At 41.7% G+C, this 19,566-nt stretch overlaps 1 protein-coding gene across 1 annotated transcript; it reads left to right on the forward strand.

The window, feature by feature from the left end:
* The first annotated feature begins 1,714 nt into the window (after nucleotides 1-1,714).
* On the forward strand, nucleotides 1,715-18,570 carry PABPC1 (poly(A) binding protein cytoplasmic 1). Its single transcript, XM_059815890.1, has 15 exons — nucleotides 1,715-1,962; nucleotides 6,844-7,037; nucleotides 7,139-7,254; nucleotides 9,193-9,332; nucleotides 10,635-10,729; nucleotides 12,291-12,428; nucleotides 12,523-12,618; nucleotides 13,078-13,350; nucleotides 14,141-14,234; nucleotides 14,426-14,536; nucleotides 15,398-15,552; nucleotides 16,003-16,087; nucleotides 16,274-16,404; nucleotides 16,711-16,806; nucleotides 18,130-18,570. Exons 1-14 carry the CDS (start codon nucleotides 1,770-1,772, stop codon nucleotides 16,801-16,803), a joined length of 1,914 nt encoding a protein of 637 aa, XP_059671873.1. The 5' UTR covers nucleotides 1,715-1,769; the 3' UTR covers nucleotides 16,804-16,806; nucleotides 18,130-18,570.
* Nucleotides 18,571-19,566: the final 996 nt, after the last annotated feature.

Genomic DNA, 19,566 nt, shown 5'->3' on the forward strand with positions numbered 1-19,566 from the left:
ACAGCAGAACATAAATGCTCCGCTTCCGCTAAAACCAGCTTTGCCAGCCTATTGACAATCCTCCTCCCGGAGACGCGGCTTCAAATTTTCCTCCAGTCTTTTACTGCTTCTTGAGCAAAATCCACAGTCCCGAAAAGGTGTAGTTCTAGTTTAAACAGCTCGGGGGGTTAATTAAAGGCATCGCTGGGCTCCTCGTGAGCCAACTGAGCTACGCTCGCAAAGCTCTGGAATACTGGTGCAAGCATACCAAGCCCGTGAGGTGACGTTACCTAACGCCCAAACCAGCCTTGAAAAAATAAACAAACAAACAAACTTCTGAACGAGGCCCGAGCCCATGCACCGGCAGAAGACAGCTCTCACTAACTTTTAACCGCACGGCTGCGGCCCCGAGGACTAAGCCCCCCCGAGCAGAGGCATGGCCCTGGGAAGCACAGCGGGGCACCGACAAGCCACCACAGGGAGGGAGGACGGCCGTTTCCCCTGCGGCCACCTGAAACCCTCACACGGAACGGGGGGGACAGGCCGGACTCCCCGGCCCGGGCAGACCCGACCCTACTGAGGCACCGCCCCCGCGGCACGAGGCCCCGACGCAGCAGCAGCGCCAACGCCCCGGGGCGGGAGCATCACCCCCTCACGACGCGCCCCGCCCCCGGCGGAAGCAGACCTGCCGCGCATGCGCCGCGGGGCCGGCCGGCCCCATCCCTTTCCGGCCGGCACGCGACCTTCCTTGCCCGCGCGCGCCACTGGCGGCGGCGCTGCCTGCGCCCGCCCGCTCTCCTCACGGGCGACCCGAGGCGCGCGCGAGGCGGGGCGGGGCGCGGCGCGACGCACGCGCACGACCGCTAACCCCTCCCGCCCTACCCCGCTCGCCGTTGATCCGCTCAGTGCGCACGCGCCCTTTGACCCGGCCGGCTCCCCGCGGCCCCCCCCCCCCAGCCGCGCACATGTGCGCTCACGTAGGCGCATGCGCCCTGGCGCCGAGCCCCCCACCGGTCCCGGTGACGTCGGCAGGCGCAGGCGCGCTCCCTCCCGGCCGTTTCCCCCGGCGGCCGCGGCGCATGCGCCAGAACTGCCGTCCCCCCGGCCGGGCGCCGGCGCTGCGCGTCTCTCCGCCTCCCCCCGCGGCGGCGCCTGCGCGGTGCGTGCTGTCGGTGCGTGGCGTGCGGTGCGGTGGGGGCGGGTGGGGGCGGGGCGGGTATATATAGTGCGCGGCCGGGGCGGCGGCCTCCCCCTTGTCCCCCGGCCGCCGTCGGAGCTGTGTGCGCAGTGCGTGTGCTCCGGACACCCGGACACGCCGGCCCGGCCCCGCCGCACCATTTATTACTAAAAATATTAAAAAAGCCAAAAAAAATCCAAAAATCCTAAAAAACCTTTAAAAAAAATAATCCTTCCCTCTTCCATCTCCCGTCAACCTTCTGCAACCGGCCGGTTTGATATAAAATAACCCGGTGAAGCGAAGCCCCCGGACCCGGCGCAGCCGAGAGGAGACACAGAGCGAGCCCGACCCCCGCCAAGGCCAGCAGCCGCCGCCGCCGCCGCCACCTTCGCCAGGCCCGGCACGGAGTGAGCCAGACCCCCCCGCCCCTTCCACCCGCCGCCGCCGCGCATCCGCCGCCCGCAGCCGTTGAGTTTCGAATCCGCCTCCGGAGTGCCCCCTCCCCCGCGCCGCCACCGCCGGCCGCTGCCCTCACGGACCGCCGGGCCGCCGCGGCCTCCTCGCCTCGTCAGCGCCCCCCCCTTGCCCTCCCGCGCCGGGAGACGGCGGCAGGATGAACCCCAGCGCCCCCAGCTACCCCATGGCCTCCCTCTACGTGGGGGACCTGCACCCCGACGTGACGGAGGCCATGCTCTACGAGAAGTTCAGCCCCGCCGGGCCCATCCTCTCCATCCGCGTCTGCAGGGACATGATCACCCGCCGGTCGCTCGGCTACGCCTATGTCAACTTCCAGCAGCCCGCCGACGGTGAGTGTCCGGCGGCCGGGCCGCGGGGAGGGGAGATGGGGGGGGGGAGCGGGGGTCGGCGGGCGAGGCGGCCTGAGGGGAGCGCTGGGGCGGCCGCCGGCGGAGGAGCCATGTTTCTCCCCCGCCCCCACCAGGGCTCGGCGCGGCCGCCCCCCCTCCCCCCCGGCTTCCCGGGCGCTGCCGCCGCCCCGCATCCATTTTCCCCGCCCGGGCGCTCCCGGGGCCGGCGTTGGTGCTGCCGGGACGCGGGCAAACTTGGCGCCGCGCGGGGGGAAGTTCGCGGCGGGGCCGCCGCTGGCTGACACGCGGCCTGGGGCCGCCCGCGCCTCGTGGCGGGGAGGCGCTTCCGCGCCCCGCCGCCGGCGACCGAAAGCCGGCGGGGGGCCCCGGCGACGGGCGGGGACGGGCCCGGGCGCCCCCGTCGAAAGCCTGGGGCCTGGCAGGGCTGCCCCGGCCGGGCGGCAGCGGTTCCCGGGGGCCGGCGGCCGCGGGGATGGGGGGGTGTGTGCGTGCGGGCGGCTTTTCCACAGGCTGGCACGTCCGTGCGCGGCTGCATCAGGAATCCGAGATGAAGGCTACCTTGAAGAAAGCATCATAGTCATTAGCACGTTTTAATAACTACGCAGGAGCTGGGTGTGTGTGCGTGATTAAGGGGCCAAAAGAAGGAAGTAGGACATACCAGGATCGCTTGGTAGTTTCACAGACGTCCAGTTAAAGCACAGGCCAAAGCATAATACGTTAAAACACCATGGCAGGTCTGGCACGTGTAGGGAGGAGATGAAATTACTTGGGCCTCCTTTGCTTGCTCTTCATGCAGCAGACTGTATCCTGAAACATTTCTCTTTGCAGTAAACTCTCTGACGTTGTGTTTTACAAGTTGGGTTTTTATTAAACTTCCTTTACACGACGTGGTGTTCTTTCCCTAAAGTTACATCATGAAACTTTCCATGTAGTTCTGGTCATGTTTGTGCTAAGTTTGGCAAACCGGCTTGTTCATTTGGAGCATGTTTCGATAAAGGAACCAAATGTGACTGGTTCTAAGTTTTGTGGAGTCCAATTAAAAGAAAAAAATAATTCGGCCAGCTAGAACATACCGGATTTCAAGTGCAGTTAAATAAACAGCTTTCTGTTACAATGGTTTTATTTTCAAGCTTATGGAAGTGAGAGATTTGAATTACAAACTTTTCAAGCAATTAGATAAACTGGTTTTCAGAATTGGCTTTAGTATGTAGCCACTACCAGATCAGACTTTGGTGTACCGGTGATATCTGTATGTAAGTAATAAAAGTTACTGCCTCATCTTTTTAATAAGCAGATATTTCACCTGTTATCAGCTCTCTCACTTCAGAGAGCTTTTTTCAGCCAGAGGATGAGACAATTTGAATGCTTGTTTTAACACACTTTCCTTTCATTTGAAAAAAATGTACAGTTTACTCTCAAAAAGAAAAATAAGGGGTTAGCACAGTTAAGTACTGTGATACGATAATGTCAAGGCAGAAGTTGGAGGTGATTCAAATGCTTGTTCTCCTTAGTAATGACAGAATTCTGTAAGGGCCAACTTTGTCATTAGTTGAGCAACCTGTTCAACCCTACGTTTTGTGACTTTGTAATTTGTCAGATGTGGGAACAAATACAGCTTTTTCACCTGAGCAGTGCTTGTGTTCAGAGTTTGAGAATGTGCCTCTTATGCCATTTGGAGTAACAGCATTTTTATAAATATTTTTCAGACTTTGGGAAGCACACATTTTTTTCTATACCTGGTCCGGTTCAGCTGAAAGTATTTCTCATCTGTATCAAACTTGCATCTGGCACATATCTGGAAGCACTTGTTTAAAATATACTTAAATTATATTGTGTGATTATACTTTTGCAACATTTTTAGAATTGTATGTTCTTGGAAAACACCTAAAAAGTTATTTGCTTATCTTTTTTTTTTTGATAGCTCATTCTATAAATTTACTGAAACCTTGAAACAGGAGCTCTGAGGATGAATGGTTATTCTTACAGTAATACTGGTTTCATTTTGATCCAAACTAGCTGCCTTTTCTTGATTTAGCCTAATTCTTAGCTACATCTCTGGCTATGCTTATTAAACAGCTAGTAACAACTAGCTCGGGTTTTTAAAAATGTCTTTGAAGGTGTGTTCGACGTTACCAGCTGTCTGTAAACTAGGGATCTCAAAGCTCTTCCAAAAACTAATTAGGCCTGATGACACATTTGTGAGGTATGCACACATTTCATAGTTGTGACTTTTCTGAATTTGAGTCATAGTCCAGACTAAAACTCAGGCAAGCTTGTTTAATCCCTAAACTGGAAATATTATTGAGTAATCTGAAACTGCACTTCTCCCTTCAGATTTTTTGAATGGTTATGTTTCCGGAGGTTTATTCTTTTATAGCTATTGCTATGTACATTTAGTACAGTTTAGCATTAAGTGTGTATTCTGTGTGATTTTGAAATTGTTACTAAAGTGGACTGTCCAGTTGCTCACAACTAAAATGGGAACTGGTGACTCATTCAATAAAAGCTCCAGCAGAATCAGCAAAAGTACAGCAGGGGTAGGTGTGTCCACTTGGTGTAACAAGTTAACTGCTGAATGGAATTGCCTCCTGCAAACTAGCACACAGCCTTTTTTGGCTGAAATGGGATGAAAGAAAGCCAGTTTTACTAGTTGTGAATTTCAATGAGAGTAGCTTGTACCTGGTGGCAGATGTATTCTAGTAATGTTTTAAAAATCTCTTGTGGAATGACAGTGTGGTGTTGGTTAAGCAGAAATCTTTAAATTTCTTGTACTTCTGCTCCATGGAAGAGGCAAGGAGAGCTGTTGAGAGTTTCTATGCTGTCCTTGTCTTTGTGGAGAAATTGCATTGGTCTAAGATACGCGCTCACTATTAGTTGAGAGTGGTAATGTTTGCAAAGGCTAGTATGGACCCACTTCGAGTCAGATGTTTGGGAAATGTGTCCGGGAACACACATTTTTGAGGAGTGTTGGGATTATTCTAGAAGCAATTAGCATGAATTAGAAAAGCCTCTTTTCTAGTAAAGGAAGCCCTGTTACTACTTCTGGAAATAATGAACTGTTTGTTGCTGGCACTTTTGCTGGTACTGGCAGTAATAATTCTAATGACTTCCAGGGCAATACCGAAGCATTAGATGTTTCTACTGTGGCCAGTCTGATACCCACGGTTCTATTTTTTGGCCATCTTCCCCCCCCCCCCCTTTTGTAAAGTAAGGCCTTCCAGTGCTTTTTTTTTTCTCATTATCAGTATCTAGGTTGTCTTTTCTCTCCTGCTTAATTTATATTGAAGTTTGTGAAAGCTTATTAACTTATTTAAAAGACTGGCAATGCTTATATTTTTTGTGGCTTCATCTTAAATCAGTTGTTGACTTGCTACTGTCATGTGAATGTGGTAATAGCATCAATAGTTGATTTTTTTACACGAAAATGTTGGATGTCTGTCTTGTTAACTTCTACAGATATCTTTCAGAGAATATAATCTTCAAATTCGCTTGTAATCTGAGAACTGGCAAGAAAGGACATAAAACGTGGTGTACCAGCTGAACCAGAGGCTGATTGCAAATTTTCTTTGGCCATGATATCCAACAACATAGCTAAAGATAAAAGCAGCACTTAAAGAACAAAAACATAAAATAAGGGGTTTCACAATGTGAATGGCCCTTGGTCTTTCTCCTAAGAAAAAAAATTAACTGACATGGTTACTGTTTTTAAACTAACACTAAACTAATTTCAGTCTTGTTAACATCATGTTGCTCTGCTATATGCAAATTGCAGTGAAGTGAGTTAGTATCAATGGGTGTGACATTAGGTATTTCTTGGGAGTTTTTTTCAGTGTTCTTCCAGACATACAGGAACAACAATGAAAAGGAGCTAATGTAGGAGATCGTAAAATACGTCTGCCATACTTGAGAACTGTTGCTCTTTCTTGCTTAAATACCTTGTTGACTTAAAACATCACAGACATGTCTTGTTACTTTGAAGGGACGTATGAAAACTGAAGAAGTCTTAATACTTCCCTATCTAAATACACTGAGATCTTAAATTCAGGCTTTGAAAAGTTAGTTACGGAGTTCTACTGGAAAAACTGCTCCATTGGAGTAACAAAACCTGGTTTACGTTACTTCATTTTGCTGTTTTAGTGTAAGCTCTCCTTCATTGAGCTTGTATCACGAGCTTTTAATATATATACAGTTTCGGATTTTCAAAGTTAAGTAAGTGCTAGTTTTAAATCTCTTTGAACTGTCCCTTGCCCAGAAGTCCATCACAGATCTTTTTTGTCACTAAGGGAGGAGTTGTGTGGAACAGCTGCCAGAACCAGGCTTGAACTCCACCTAGCAAAGAAATTTTGTCAGTTTAGGGGTATTGGTGGTTTAAGAGTTCTTAACGTTAATGTTTGCAAAAGGCCTCATATAGGCACAAGCTGTACCCCTAAAAGCATTTTTGTTGATACAATATACATCTGTGTGATGTGGGAGTGGCCAGCTGATTTTCACAAATGTTAAAACTTTTCGTCCTGTGGAATAGGACGTAATTGCCATCACTTGATACATTTTCTCCTGTCACCGTACCAGCTTTTCATAGTGGGGTCAAATCCTTTAAGCTGCTGGGATTTCTACACCTTGTTTAGCTGACTTGTGCTCCTTCCTGTGCCCTAAGTGCAGCTTTTGCTGATGCGTTTTTGCCGGTTTTTACTTGCATAAAACAGAGTCTGGTTTATTTACATTGGAGGTTTGGGCTTGCATCTTGGTGCTGCTGTACTTATAAACAGTAAAAATTTTATGAAGAATTGTACTTCAAATACTATTTGTGTGCTTATTAAGATAACTTTAGCATTTCCTACTAATTCCATGATGTTTTTCCAGCTGAACGAGCTTTGGATACCATGAACTTTGATGTCATTAAAGGCAAACCAGTGCGCATCATGTGGTCTCAGCGCGATCCGTCTCTACGCAAAAGCGGTGTAGGAAACATCTTCATCAAAAACTTGGACAAATCAATTGATAACAAAGCTTTGTATGACACATTTTCTGCTTTTGGAAACATCCTATCTTGTAAGGTTAGTGGAAGATTATTGGTGTGTTTAATGGTTTGACACAAAAAACTCAATTTACGCTGGAAACGTTCCATGGGTATTACAACAGGGTTTTTCTTTAATAGGTGGTGTGTGATGAAAATGGATCCAAGGGTTATGGATTTGTACATTTTGAGACACAAGAAGCTGCAGAAAGAGCTATTGAAAAAATGAATGGTATGCTGCTTAATGACCGCAAAGTGTAAGTACATAAATACATAGTTGGGGATCAACAGACTGAAATTCATTTCACAGCAGACAGATACTTAAAACTTAACTAGAATAGACAGGCTGTTCTAAAAATGTCCAATTTTAAAGAGGATTTAGAATTTTAGTGCTAGGAATACTGTGAATTGTATTACCTGCCTATTCTAAAGGCAGAATAAGTTCAGAAAAGGCTGATAATGGACTCCAGGGGAAAAAATTGTTGTATTGGTTGTCTTACAAGCCAATGCTGTATTGAGGATCTCTGGTTTTCTGATCTTACTGGTCTGAGATAAAATACAATCCATCGGGTATTCTGAATAATAATTCCTGTATAAGAGTTGTGAGATAGGTACGTTACCCTTTTTTTGGATGAAACTTAAAGGTCTAGAGTTAGTCCTGAACAGTGGTTGGATTACACTAATTTTTTTATATGAATGTCTCTTAATAGGCATGTCGAGGAAATATGAATAGAAAATAGAACTTAAAGAAACATAATGTTTTGAACATTATCACTGTTCTATACTGTAGGAAAAAAGAGTTATTTGGGTACTTGATTGGTGATAGCTAGGCTGGGGGGATGGGGGTGGCGAGTGTGCCTCACAGCTATGCCTAAGGGATCATTGTGGTGTTTGGTATAGTTGCAAAAGGATAGCTCTGTAAATAGTTGAGAGTGTTTGGAAAAAGGGTAACAGAAATCAGCATCAGCTTACCATCATGGATTATTTTTATACGTCGAGGTGGATGGATCAAGCCACATACAGGGAGAACATACATTTTGAAACTTTAGTTTTCCTGCTTGTTCTGTGATTGACTGGCATACTGTGGGCTTTTACTCAGCTTCCATCTTTATACAACCTTTTTTAAATTAGTAAAAAACATCAGCATGTAGTCATAAAAGCACATGATTTACGTAAACTTTGTTGGTAAAATACATCATGGGAATTAACTTTGCTTTGAATTTCTATTCAGGCTAGGCTTTTAAAAGTGAATTAAAAGTACTTCACTCACTATCAAAATCTGCTGAACACATTGCACTGTAATTCTTACCGTCCTTGATTGCTATAAATTGGGTGGAGTTGTCAAAGTTTAAGAAAACGTTGAGTTATTGTATGCTACTTTATTGGATTTGTCAGATTTGGAACTATAAAGTTGGACAACACAATAAAATTTGAGAGCAAAAGTCTACTACAATCAGAAATCAGTGTTAGCCTGTAATGTCTGTACTAGTGCAGAGTGTTGTATTCAGCTTCTGTTCTTTCTCTGACGGTATGAACTGATCTTTGGTGTTCCCAGCCAATTTTCAATGGTATTTGACTAAAGACCAAGTTGAACTATTTATTTCTCTATGTCTGTTTTTAAAAAAAAAAAAAAAAACACAACAAAAAAATCCAAAACAAAACAAAGGTCTTGCTTTGATACAGGCTGGAAAGGTGTGTAAGGGAGTGAGGAAGGTTAGTTAAATATCCTTTGCTTAAAAACTGGATCTGAGAACGGTAGCTGCTTTAAGGCTGCCAAGTTTTTAGTATGGCAGAGGGATTATGCTGAGATCTAGAATTTCTGTTTAGCCACTTTACCTAGTACTCTTTCCCATTGTCCAGCTCCTGTTGTCAAAGGCTGTTTTGTAAGAGTGAACAATCTTGCCAATAGCTTGAAAGCATTTTTATGCTACTAACTGTGATAAGCACACTGGTGTAGCAAAGGACAGTGAAATTGTTTTTCTGATGGAGTTTTATCGTAAATATTTTATGTAAAGAATGTTCATTACAGGCATGAAAATGAGATTGATTAAGAATAAAATATGCTGCCAGAGGATTAAAGTAAATTTTTAAATGAGATTGATTAAGAATAAAATACGCTGCCAGAGGATTAAAGTAAATTTTTAAACCTTGACAGACTTACTTTAACCTACACTATTCTGTTCTCCTGCAACTAGATTTGTTGGAAGGTTTAAATCCCGCAAAGAACGTGAGGCAGAGCTTGGAGCCAGAGCAAAGGAATTCACCAATGTTTACATCAAGAATTTTGGAGAAGACATGGATGATGAGAGACTTAAGGAACTCTTTGGCAAGTTTGGTAATGTCTTTAAGTTTATATAAACACGAGTGAACTTCAGCTTACTTATATCTTATCTGTACAGTGCCTTATAATACAAGGAATCATCTGGCTGTCTGATGTTGATTTAAAAAATAAAAAAAGGTACTGAAAAGTTGGTGCTTAATTCCAATTTCAGATTCAAAGTACAGTAATACTCACTGCAGAATTTTAAATAGGCAGAATAGCGCATATAATCCTGCTGTCAGAATTGTTTCCGATAATCTGAAAATAATGTGTCCAAGCAGTCATTTGAATGGGTTTTGCAAATTTTTTAAGTCGCAAATAGAAGTCTTTTCTGTTTTAGTACAGATTGATGTTATGAATTCACTACAGGATGCATGACAAATGAGTTTGCTATTGCTTTCATTGACCTACAGACTTATCTTTACTCAGAGTATCTCTGCTTTCGTTATTCATTTGCATTGTGGTGGTTGACCTAATACAAAATTATAAGGAACTTTTCCATTGGCCAAGCTATTTGGTTCTGTCTTGATCCTCAGATATGCACAGGGCAGGCATATGATCATGTGTCACCGTTGAAATGGGAAATGGTAAACTCCTTAATTCAGTTACAGATTCTTATACTGCTTTATGGGGCACATCTGTTTTATTTTCAGCCTCAGCTTTTTTTGTATTTTCTTTCCTCCATGCTTTTGCTGTTCTCCAGTGCATATCATGTAAAGCAAAACAAAGCCTTGTATATGAGATATTCTATAGCAGCCCTAAGCAGCATTTACAGGAAATACCTTTCCAATATTGAAGTATCTGCCATTGAAGCGGTAGCACATTTAGCTGCTATAATATCTCTGTCTCAATTAAGTCTGAACTGCAATTTTTCAAAGGTTTGGAATTGCTGAACTGGGATGGCCTTTCACCGGCATAAATGGTGAAGCACACACCTAATAGAAAGGCCTCCTCTCCAGCTTTTAGTAACTGTTTCAATGGATGGAAGCACTAATGCTTTTTAAACGTTGTAATTTTTAATGACAAAACCAATTTCATTCACTTTGAGGTGAAAATCCTACCCCATTTTGGTTGAAAATACAGTAGGAAAGAAATTCGGCATGGCAGACTTCAGCCATAATGGCTGAAGTTCAGCATCAGGACAAATTAGCAATTTTATATTAATGGGTGATATTTACTAGATATGTTTATTGGTGCAGGAGTCCTTTGTAATACAAGTGAAACAAACTAAATATTAAGACTTCTAAACAGGATGTTCAAAAATGTGAAAAGAATACACTCCATATACGAAGCATAAGTATTTCATTCTCTTTTTAGGTCCTGCCCTAAGTGTGAAAGTTATGACCGATGAGAGTGGAAAATCCAAAGGCTTTGGCTTCGTTAGTTTTGAAAGACATGAAGATGCCCAAAAAGTAAGCTTTTGGACTTCATTTTAGGAATTCTGTAACTGAGACCCAAATAATAGGTTTCATTGAGTGATTTGAAATCTTGCGGATTCATTAGCGCTTTTTAATTGGTCAAGGACACTGCAAAAACAGGTATCTGCTTCCTAAATGACTTAGCATAATTTCTGTCATTTAGAATGCTTTCTTATGAGCAAATGTCGGTTGATTTGAGGAGCCTATTAAGTCAAGATAAGCTGAGACAGCTGGAGCTGGTGTAGAAATGGGGAATCTTGAATAATTTATAACCTGTTGTAGTTGGGCTTAAAGGTCTTGATGAGGTTTGGACTCCCTCATGCTGGGCAACATACAAGCATAGTAAATTATTACATCTCTGCAAAACCCGGATGAAACATTGGATCCAATTTGGTTGCACAAAACATTTGTGCAAGGCAGAAAGGATTGTGTTTCCAAACTTCAGCACTGCAAAAGTCAACAGGAAAGCTATTATTTTTATGGAGCATGTTTGGCACAGCTATAAGAAAATAGTCATAGAGCCCTGTGATGTTGCTTTTACTCTGAAGAGTAACTTTGGAAGAAGGGTCCTTTTAATTCGTGTGTATGTCTATAACGTGCCAGTATGCTGTATAACTTAATTCTTTGTCAGCTGATTGCTTTGATGTGTCAGTTGACTGTGACAGTAGGGACATAGCATCAGGAGAAAACTCAGCAGAGAACAAATCAGGGCAACAAATGAAGTTTGCTTTTCAAAAGGCATTTTTGTGATTTGTCAGTAGTGCAAGGGTACAAGCAAGAGATTAGAACAAATCCTGTCTGTCTTACATCTACATTGTTCAGTCTTGCATACATTCATTGATGAATTGTTTCTCTTACAGTAGTCAGAATCACATGTTGGGTGTTTTAAATAACATCAAAATTCTAATATCTCAGTAAATATGTGTTTAATGGCTTTGATCATGAAGGTATACGATAAACTGGCGACTTCTGGTTTTAAACTAATCAAATATATCTGTGCCAGAGTTTCACATCTTAATAGTTGTAACTCAAAACAGCATAAAGGAAAAAAGTTCATGTTTTCATACTCTTTAAGTATTCCTTTAATGAAAGATTAAAAATAAAAAAAAAAAATCCCGTATGCCAGCTGCAGCTTAACATATAAGAAAATCTGGTCTATACTACAGTTTCAGGTGTTTACCGGAAGTCGGGTGTGTAAATTAGAGCTTTTCAACTTAATTTGCTTTCTTTTCTCTGCCTTTAGCAAGATAAAGCTGGAGAAATAGTTCTCCATTATGTGACTTGATTTCCACCCCTACCCCCCCACTTCATATAAGAAAAGTTTTTTGCATCTGTTGTGACATGCTTTAACTGGACAGAAGCATACTCAGAAAGCAATTTCCACTTCAAGCAGGGAAGTCTTGGGGTATTTTGTTTCAGCTAGTGATATTTTAGATGGATTGGCTCCTTTTCTGGAATCCTTATGTAACTTTTTATATTTGAATTACTTTCTTTTTTGTATGCCTGAAAAACACTGGAATACAAAGCACTGCTAACCTCTTGTTTATTAACGAAGGCTGTAGATGAGATGAATGGGAAAGAGCTCAATGGGAAACAAATCTATGTTGGCCGGGCTCAGAAAAAGGTGGAAAGACAGACGGAGCTGAAGCGCAAGTTTGAACAAATGAAGCAGGACAGGATCACCAGATACCAGGTTCAGTTTTAATTCAAGAGGACTAATTTTATTCTATGATATTTTTAGATTTACACAGACTACTTGCTTTCAAAAATAACTTGACTTTTTTTAGGGTGTAAACCTTTACGTGAAAAATCTTGATGATGGGATTGATGATGAGCGTCTTCGAAAAGAATTCTCCCCATTTGGTACAATCACTAGTGCAAAGGTAAAATAAAGTTTATAGATTGTGCCTGTCCTTTCTTTGAAAATGAGCAGTGATCCTTCACCAAGGAAGAGTGATTTATTTCACTGACTAACAGATGTGACCCAGTCACTTATTGCTGCTACTATATACTATATATGCGGACATCTGCTTTCTTGATTATTGTACATCTCGGGTTAAACACATACGATCATCCTTTCTTGAAATAAACTGAGTACTGATATTAATGTGAGAAAAATGACATCTTTTCAGTGCAATGATGTGCTCATTATTTCTTCACTGAGATTTTCATCTGTACTCAGTAAACAGTTAGCTATTAATTAAGCAATTATATTCCTTTTTATAAATCAATTCAGTAAAACAAACCTGTGGTCTCACTTCTAGTAAGCTGAAAAAAGAAACTTATGCAAGTTGAATAGATACAACATTCTCTTGTTTTAAAACTAATTTTTGTACTGACAGGTCATGATGGAAGGTGGCCGCAGCAAAGGTTTTGGATTTGTATGCTTTTCATCACCAGAAGAAGCCACCAAAGCTGTCACAGAAATGAATGGTAGAATTGTGGCTACTAAACCATTATATGTAGCTCTAGCCCAGCGTAAAGAAGAGCGCCAAGCTCATCTCACCAACCAGTATATGCAGAGAATGGCAAGTGTAAGAGCAGTACCTAATCCTGTAATCAACCCTTACCAACCAGCACCTCCTTCAGGTTACTTCATGGCAGCTATCCCGCAGGTACGTATAGAGATGAGTAACTGAATGTTTTGTACTGTGTATAAAATCTGTTTAGATTTGACAGTAAATATAACTATTAGCATGTGTCCATAATTTCAGCATTCTAATTTCATAGCAGAAAGGTGATGGACTGGAGAAGGACAACGAAGCTGGTAAAGGGTCTGGAGCGTAAGTCTTATGAGGAGCAGTTGAGAACTGGGGTTGTTTAGCCTGGGGAAGAGGAGGCTGAGGGGAGACCTTATGGCTCTCTACAACTACCTGAAAGGGGGTCGTAGAGAGGTGGGACAAGAAAGTGGAGGAATGAGTCAGAAAAGGTGGCAGTATACATTGGAGATCATGAAAGGAGTCAGTAGGGTTGCAAAAGCACTTTAATTTTCATGGATCCCAAGGAAGAGTTTTCTCTCTACAATTACGTGAAAGGGGGTTGTAAAGAGGTGGGTGCTGGTCTCTTCTCCCACGTGACAAGTGATAGGACAAGAAGAAATGGCCTCAAGTTGTGCCAGGGGAGGTTTAGACTGGATGTTAGGAAAAACTTCTTCACTGAAAGGGTTGTCAGACACTGGAACAGGCTGCCCAGGGAGGTGGTTGAGTCACCATCCCTAGAGGTATGAATGAGGCACTTAGGGTCATGGTTTAGTGGTGGACTTAGCAGGGTTAGGTTAACGGTTGGACTTGATGATCTTAAAGGTCTTTTCCAACCTAAACAATTCTATGATTTCCATGATTCTGTGACTGTTCAGCATGCCCTTCAAAGATAACAAAGTTACACAATGTTTTTTATATTTGACAGACTCAGAACCGTGCTGCATACTATCCTACTAATCAACTCGCTCAACTTGCTAGACCTAGTCCTCGCTGGACTGCTCAGGGTGCCCGACCTCATCGTAAGTCACTTTGTTACCTCTTTCCAGTGATTGCATTAAACTCCATAGCATTTACCTTTGCACTTTTAAATACTTTCTCACAGCATTACAGTATTAGTCTTCTGTTTGTCATGTTAGTGGTATTGCTTCTGAACTCTTTGCACCATTTAGCGTTTCAGCATGTAACTTAATATATTTTCTCTAAAACATAGCATTCCAGAACATGCCTGGTGCTATCCGCCCAGCAGCACCCAGACCACCATTTAGTACCATGAGACCAGCTTCTTCACAAGTTCCACGAGTCATGTCAACACAACGTGTTGGTGAGTTTCGTTTATGCAAACTTGAAGTATTAGACTTTTTTTTAATTTTGCTCATTCAGAATGATCTCTCAGAAGCGTTTGTAAGCTCAGCATCACATGTGGTAACACTTCCCTCCTTTTCTGGGTCTTACTAAATTGGTAAGCTAGTATTGCCTTCTAGTAGTTGCTTTAAATATTGTCCCAGCAAAGACTTCTGCTGTGGTCTTATTTCTTTAGCATGAAGCATTTCTTCTTTTAGTGTCCATTTTAATAATACTGTATGACGGCTTCCGCCATTTCTAAACATCGTTGTGGCAGTTGTAATAATAGTTTGCATGTAGAAATACCAAGTTGATAGAATTTTAGCTCTTAGTATTTTGTCATAGAATACTGTGAGCCAGTGTCATGTATGCAGAATCTGCACATCACTGAATGAACCATAGTTGATTGTAATGGAGTCTTAAGTCTCTCAGAATGTATTAGGCAGTAGTATTTTTTAGCTATCTACTTTATGGAAGTATCTTTTTTAGGATGACTAGTGACATAATGTGCTCAGGAAATCAAGTGTCCTTTGAGGTTAAGATGAAATTAAATTAATACTCGACCAAAGTGAATGTTTTCTCATAGATCTTTTTTCAATAGCATGTAATAAGAGCAATTCATTAGTGAAGTGACTGGAAAGTAACATCCAGTAAATTTCGAGCTTTGAACCTTCAGATATGACCAGTGATGTGACAGTTCACAATACTACTGAGATGAATCTATAATACGGTACCTGAATTATGTATTCATTTGGGCTGGTTTGGGAATTTTTGTAACTTGTACAGTGTAGGCTAAATAAAAAAAAAATTACTCACATACAGAATTATGTTATTTTTTCAGCTAATACATCAACACAAACAATGGGCCCACGTCCTGCAGCAGCAGCTACTGCAGCTACTCCTGCTGTACGCACAGTACCACAATACAAATATGCTGCAGGTGTTCGTAATCCTCAGCAACATCTTAACACACAGCCGCAGGTTGCTATGCAGCAGGTATGTAATTTTAGGAACTGGTCCATGCTTCTGCTGGTGTTTTTTGCAGAGGAAGAAGCAGGGGGCACTTCTGATTAAGAGTTGTCTTTGTTACTCTAGAATTCAGGCTCTGCATTACGGCAGCAGTGCTATAGCCTTGGTGTTTTAAGTATATTTCAAGTTCACCTGGGACAGGATGTGATCCTGTGCTACTTCATATTTTCCAGTAGCTTGATACCTTAGCCTGAATTCTACTTGTGGTTGCTTCACAGTGGAGTGGTTGATACTAATATCCAGCATCACTCAGCTCTAACCAGCACTATTTGATTAAATTGACTTAGTTGTAATTTCTTCAATGTTTCTGACAGTGTAGGCGTTGTTTGTGCTGAGTTCTGGAACATTGGATATTTGAAGCTGCACTTAATTATGGACTGGAATTTAATTTTGAAATGGTGTTAAATTAATTTGCAGCCTGCTGTCCATGTGCAAGGTCAGGAACCCTTGACTGCTTCCATGTTGGCTTCTGCCCCTCCACAAGAACAAAAGCAGATGTTAGGTATGTACATGATACCTTTCTCTATGCCTTTTAGCAGAAGGATAGTCAAAGTACTCTTTTATCAGTCTTAAAATATGGAATAAGTGGTTTTAGCAGTAGAACAAGGTGTTTGTTTCCCTTTTTCCCTTAAATCTAGGCTGTGTTCGTCAGATGAGATTTGTCACTGATTAACTGTTTTTTCTCTAGGTGAACGTCTGTTTCCTCTCATTCAAAGCATGCACCCTACTCTGGCGGGTAAGATCACTGGTATGTTGTTGGAGATTGACAACTCTGAACTCCTCCACATGCTCGAGTCTCCTGAGTCTCTTCGTTCGAAGGTGGGTGGACTTTTGCCTTACACTGGTTTTATCAGCAATTAAGTCTACACTGATTTAACAGGTTTTTATGCTGGCACAGTGGAGTAGCAGCAATGCAACAGTGGCCCAGGGTGAGAAGCTAGAATATCAATAACCTCTTTCAGAGGGTGGCAGTGACTTACATTAGCATGAACTGGAACTGTAATGTTAGCCATTTCTTTTTAACAATGCAGGCATTGTTTGCATGTATAATTTAAACTGTTTCATTATCTTAAATATACAGAAATTACGAAGTTTCCCTGTATTAATTTTTTTTTTACTTAACAGGTTGATGAAGCTGTAGCCGTACTACAAGCCCACCAAGCTAAAGAGGCTGCTCAAAAGGCAGTTAATAATCCCACTGGGGTTCCAAGTGTTTAATAAGTAAGTTTTCTGAGCACTGTAGTTTTATAGGTTGACTAGGGCAATAGTCCTTAGTCCATGGCCTTAAAAGCAGCATGCTTCCAGGCTCTGTATCATTTGCAGCCACAGAAGGTAGCAGCTATGGTCACAGTTGTAAACACATTTTGTGTTCAAGCCTGTTGTCCAGTTCTGTAGCTCTCAGTTAGCAAATGCCACTGACATTTTCTCTTGCATATTTAGCTGGATTTAAAGCTTTGTTTTTAACAGCATATTTAGCTGGAATTAGTTCTAGGCATGCATGCAAAAATGGGCAGTTCTGTCAAATGCTACTCTTCATACTGTTGTTCAAGAGGAACTTGTGGAATTGAAGTAAGCTTAAAATGATACTCCAACCCTATTTTTCCTTAGAGATGAAGTATCTTATTTACACTATAATTTGTATGTACTTGCCAAAATCTAAAATTATATAGTAATTAAAAACTAAACTACATATTGTCTTGACTTCATATTTTGGTGAATTTAACTTTAATGTCAATTAAAATACTGGTTTTCTTTATTGCCTTCTGTGGGGTTAGTATCTTAATTTTGCATGACAGGAAGAGGCAGAAGGTGGTATCTGTACAATTTTGAAAGGGGAAAATGTTGTGGAGTTGAGGATGATACAAGAGTCTATTCTGTATTCAGTACAGTTAGGTTTTGCCTGTATATGAACTTTCTACATTTATAGCTATCAGTTGAAGATGCCTGCTTTAACATTGGATCACTTGAAAATTTCTTTTTTCTTGGTCTTTTCATTTCTGCAACTTTCCTTTTGGAGGCAGAATTGGAGTCATGTTTTTTCCACACTTTCTTTCCTCTTTTTTTTTTTGCTAGTGACACTTTCACACTGGAGATAAACAAGTGCTGAATAAGTTGTCAGTCCTAAACTAAGGTGCCCAAACTTTGAGATCATGATGTTTTAGTAATTGGAAATTGAAAATAGTGCTAGTGTAATTATTTGATGAGCCTTGGTATGCTGGCCTTAAGAGTAGCAGTGACCTGCAGTCAAGTTAGTTACAGTAACAAAGTATTGTGAGTAGCCATTGTCCAAGGCCATGCTGTGCAGAGTACTGTTTAGTTCTAGACTCAGTTTTGTCTTACCAAGTATCACAGGCTTGGGATACTTTACTTCCATGTCTCTAAAAAGCGGGGGATACCTCTGATACACTGCTTGTAGAGAACTTTGGTATGATGGATACCGTGAAAGCCCAAAGTGCTGTCGGGCTTACAGTTGCAGAAAGCATGTCAGAAAACATAAGGTGCTGCTTTAATTTTAAAACCTAACAACATTGTTTTTGTTTGCAGAAAGATCCGGGACTACAATCTAGAACTTCGCTTCACCGAAGAAAAAAAAATCTAAACATGGAAAAACTATTAAATATTGAGAAAAACATTGCAAAATATAAAATAAATAAAAAAAGGAAAGGAAACTTTGAAGCTTATGTACAGAGCAACGCCGGGGCTAGCAAAACAAATGCTAGTCCTAGATTACTTATTGATTTAAAATTTAAAAAAAAATAGTAAAATAAAAAATACAAATTAATGTTTTATAAACCCGGGGGAAAAGAATTTTCAGCACAGTACAAAAATTTAAAGCATTCCTTTCTTTAATTTTGTAATTCTTTACTGTGGAAAAGCTCAGAATATCACCACTGTTTTAGTTGACAGTGAGAATTGATAGCTGAGCAAAGAAACGTAATTTGGATTATAAAATTCTTGGTTTAATAAAAATTCCTTAAACACTGACTTACTTGTGATGGATTCTTTTGTACAATGTACTTCTAATAAGGTTGTCATTCAGAATGCCAAGCTAGAATCCCACTCTATAGTATGTTTTAGCAGTTTCTAGAGAAGGTTAGCCTACATTTAGCCACCTGTTAATATAAACTTAGGTAGTAAAACAAATGAGAAGAGCAGCTAGAATACGTATCTGGGTTTTAAATTTAATAGCGTGATGTCTGAGCTCTTGTTATTGTCTAATTAGAAATAGACCTTTAAATACCCTACTTTGAGATGATCAGTAAGAAATGTTACTATAAAAGGCCTGTGTTGAAATTGTGCAACATACCAACGCATATTCCCATTCGACCACCTGCACGTGGTGTTTGTTCTCACAGGTTTTGGTGGAAGGAACAATCTCTACATAGGTCTCTGGCTGTGTCTTTATATGGCTAATGATCCCTGAGATGGAGGCAGAGTTGCATGAATATAGGTGAATGAGCAAGGATTGTCTGCAGTAGACAGTGTTGCAAAATTCCTTTATTGTGAACGTATGAACACAAGGCATTCCTAGAACAAAACAGGTGAGGCTTCAGGTGGTAATGTGTTAAAAATCAAATGCATAGAGTTACCAAAAGATCATGCTTTTTACACAGTAAAAATCTTTCTGTGGACAGGACTGCTTAATCCTCTGAGTCAGATATTTCCAACGCTGTGTTCCCTAACAAGTGAATGGCTACTGTTAGCTTTTTCCTCTGTTAGTAAGAGACAAATTGGTTTAATTTTAGCTTTGCTACAGGTTGGGTTTTCTAATGTGCTGAACAAATCCTTATGGTCAGAGGCAACTTTGAAAGTCTCGGCTAGCTCTTTAGTAACTAAATTATTCAATTATTACTGAAAAAGAATTCAGTTAGGGCACTTTAAATTGGCAGATTTGAAAACTGAGTAAGTGATCTGAAATTGTATGCTGTTCCTTATTACTTAATATTCACAACAAAGATCTTTTTCAGTAATTTCTAGCTG

Source organism: Gavia stellata, chromosome 3 (genome assembly GCF_030936135.1).
Source record: "Gavia stellata isolate bGavSte3 chromosome 3, bGavSte3.hap2, whole genome shotgun sequence".
Classification (NCBI taxonomy): Eukaryota; Metazoa; Chordata; class Aves; order Gaviiformes; family Gaviidae; genus Gavia; species Gavia stellata.

Coding starts and splice junctions, on each gene's coding strand:
- PABPC1 (XM_059815890.1), top strand. CDS start 1,770: ATGAACCCCAGCGCCCCCAGCTACCCCATGGCCTCCCTCTACGTGGGG. Junction 9,333..10,634: donor GGAACTCTTTGGCAAGTTTG/GTAATGTCTTTA, acceptor TTCTCTTTTTAG/GTCCTGCCCTAAGTGTGAAA. Junction 12,619..13,077: donor GTACAATCACTAGTGCAAAG/GTAAAATAAAGT, acceptor TTGTACTGACAG/GTCATGATGGAAGGTGGCCG.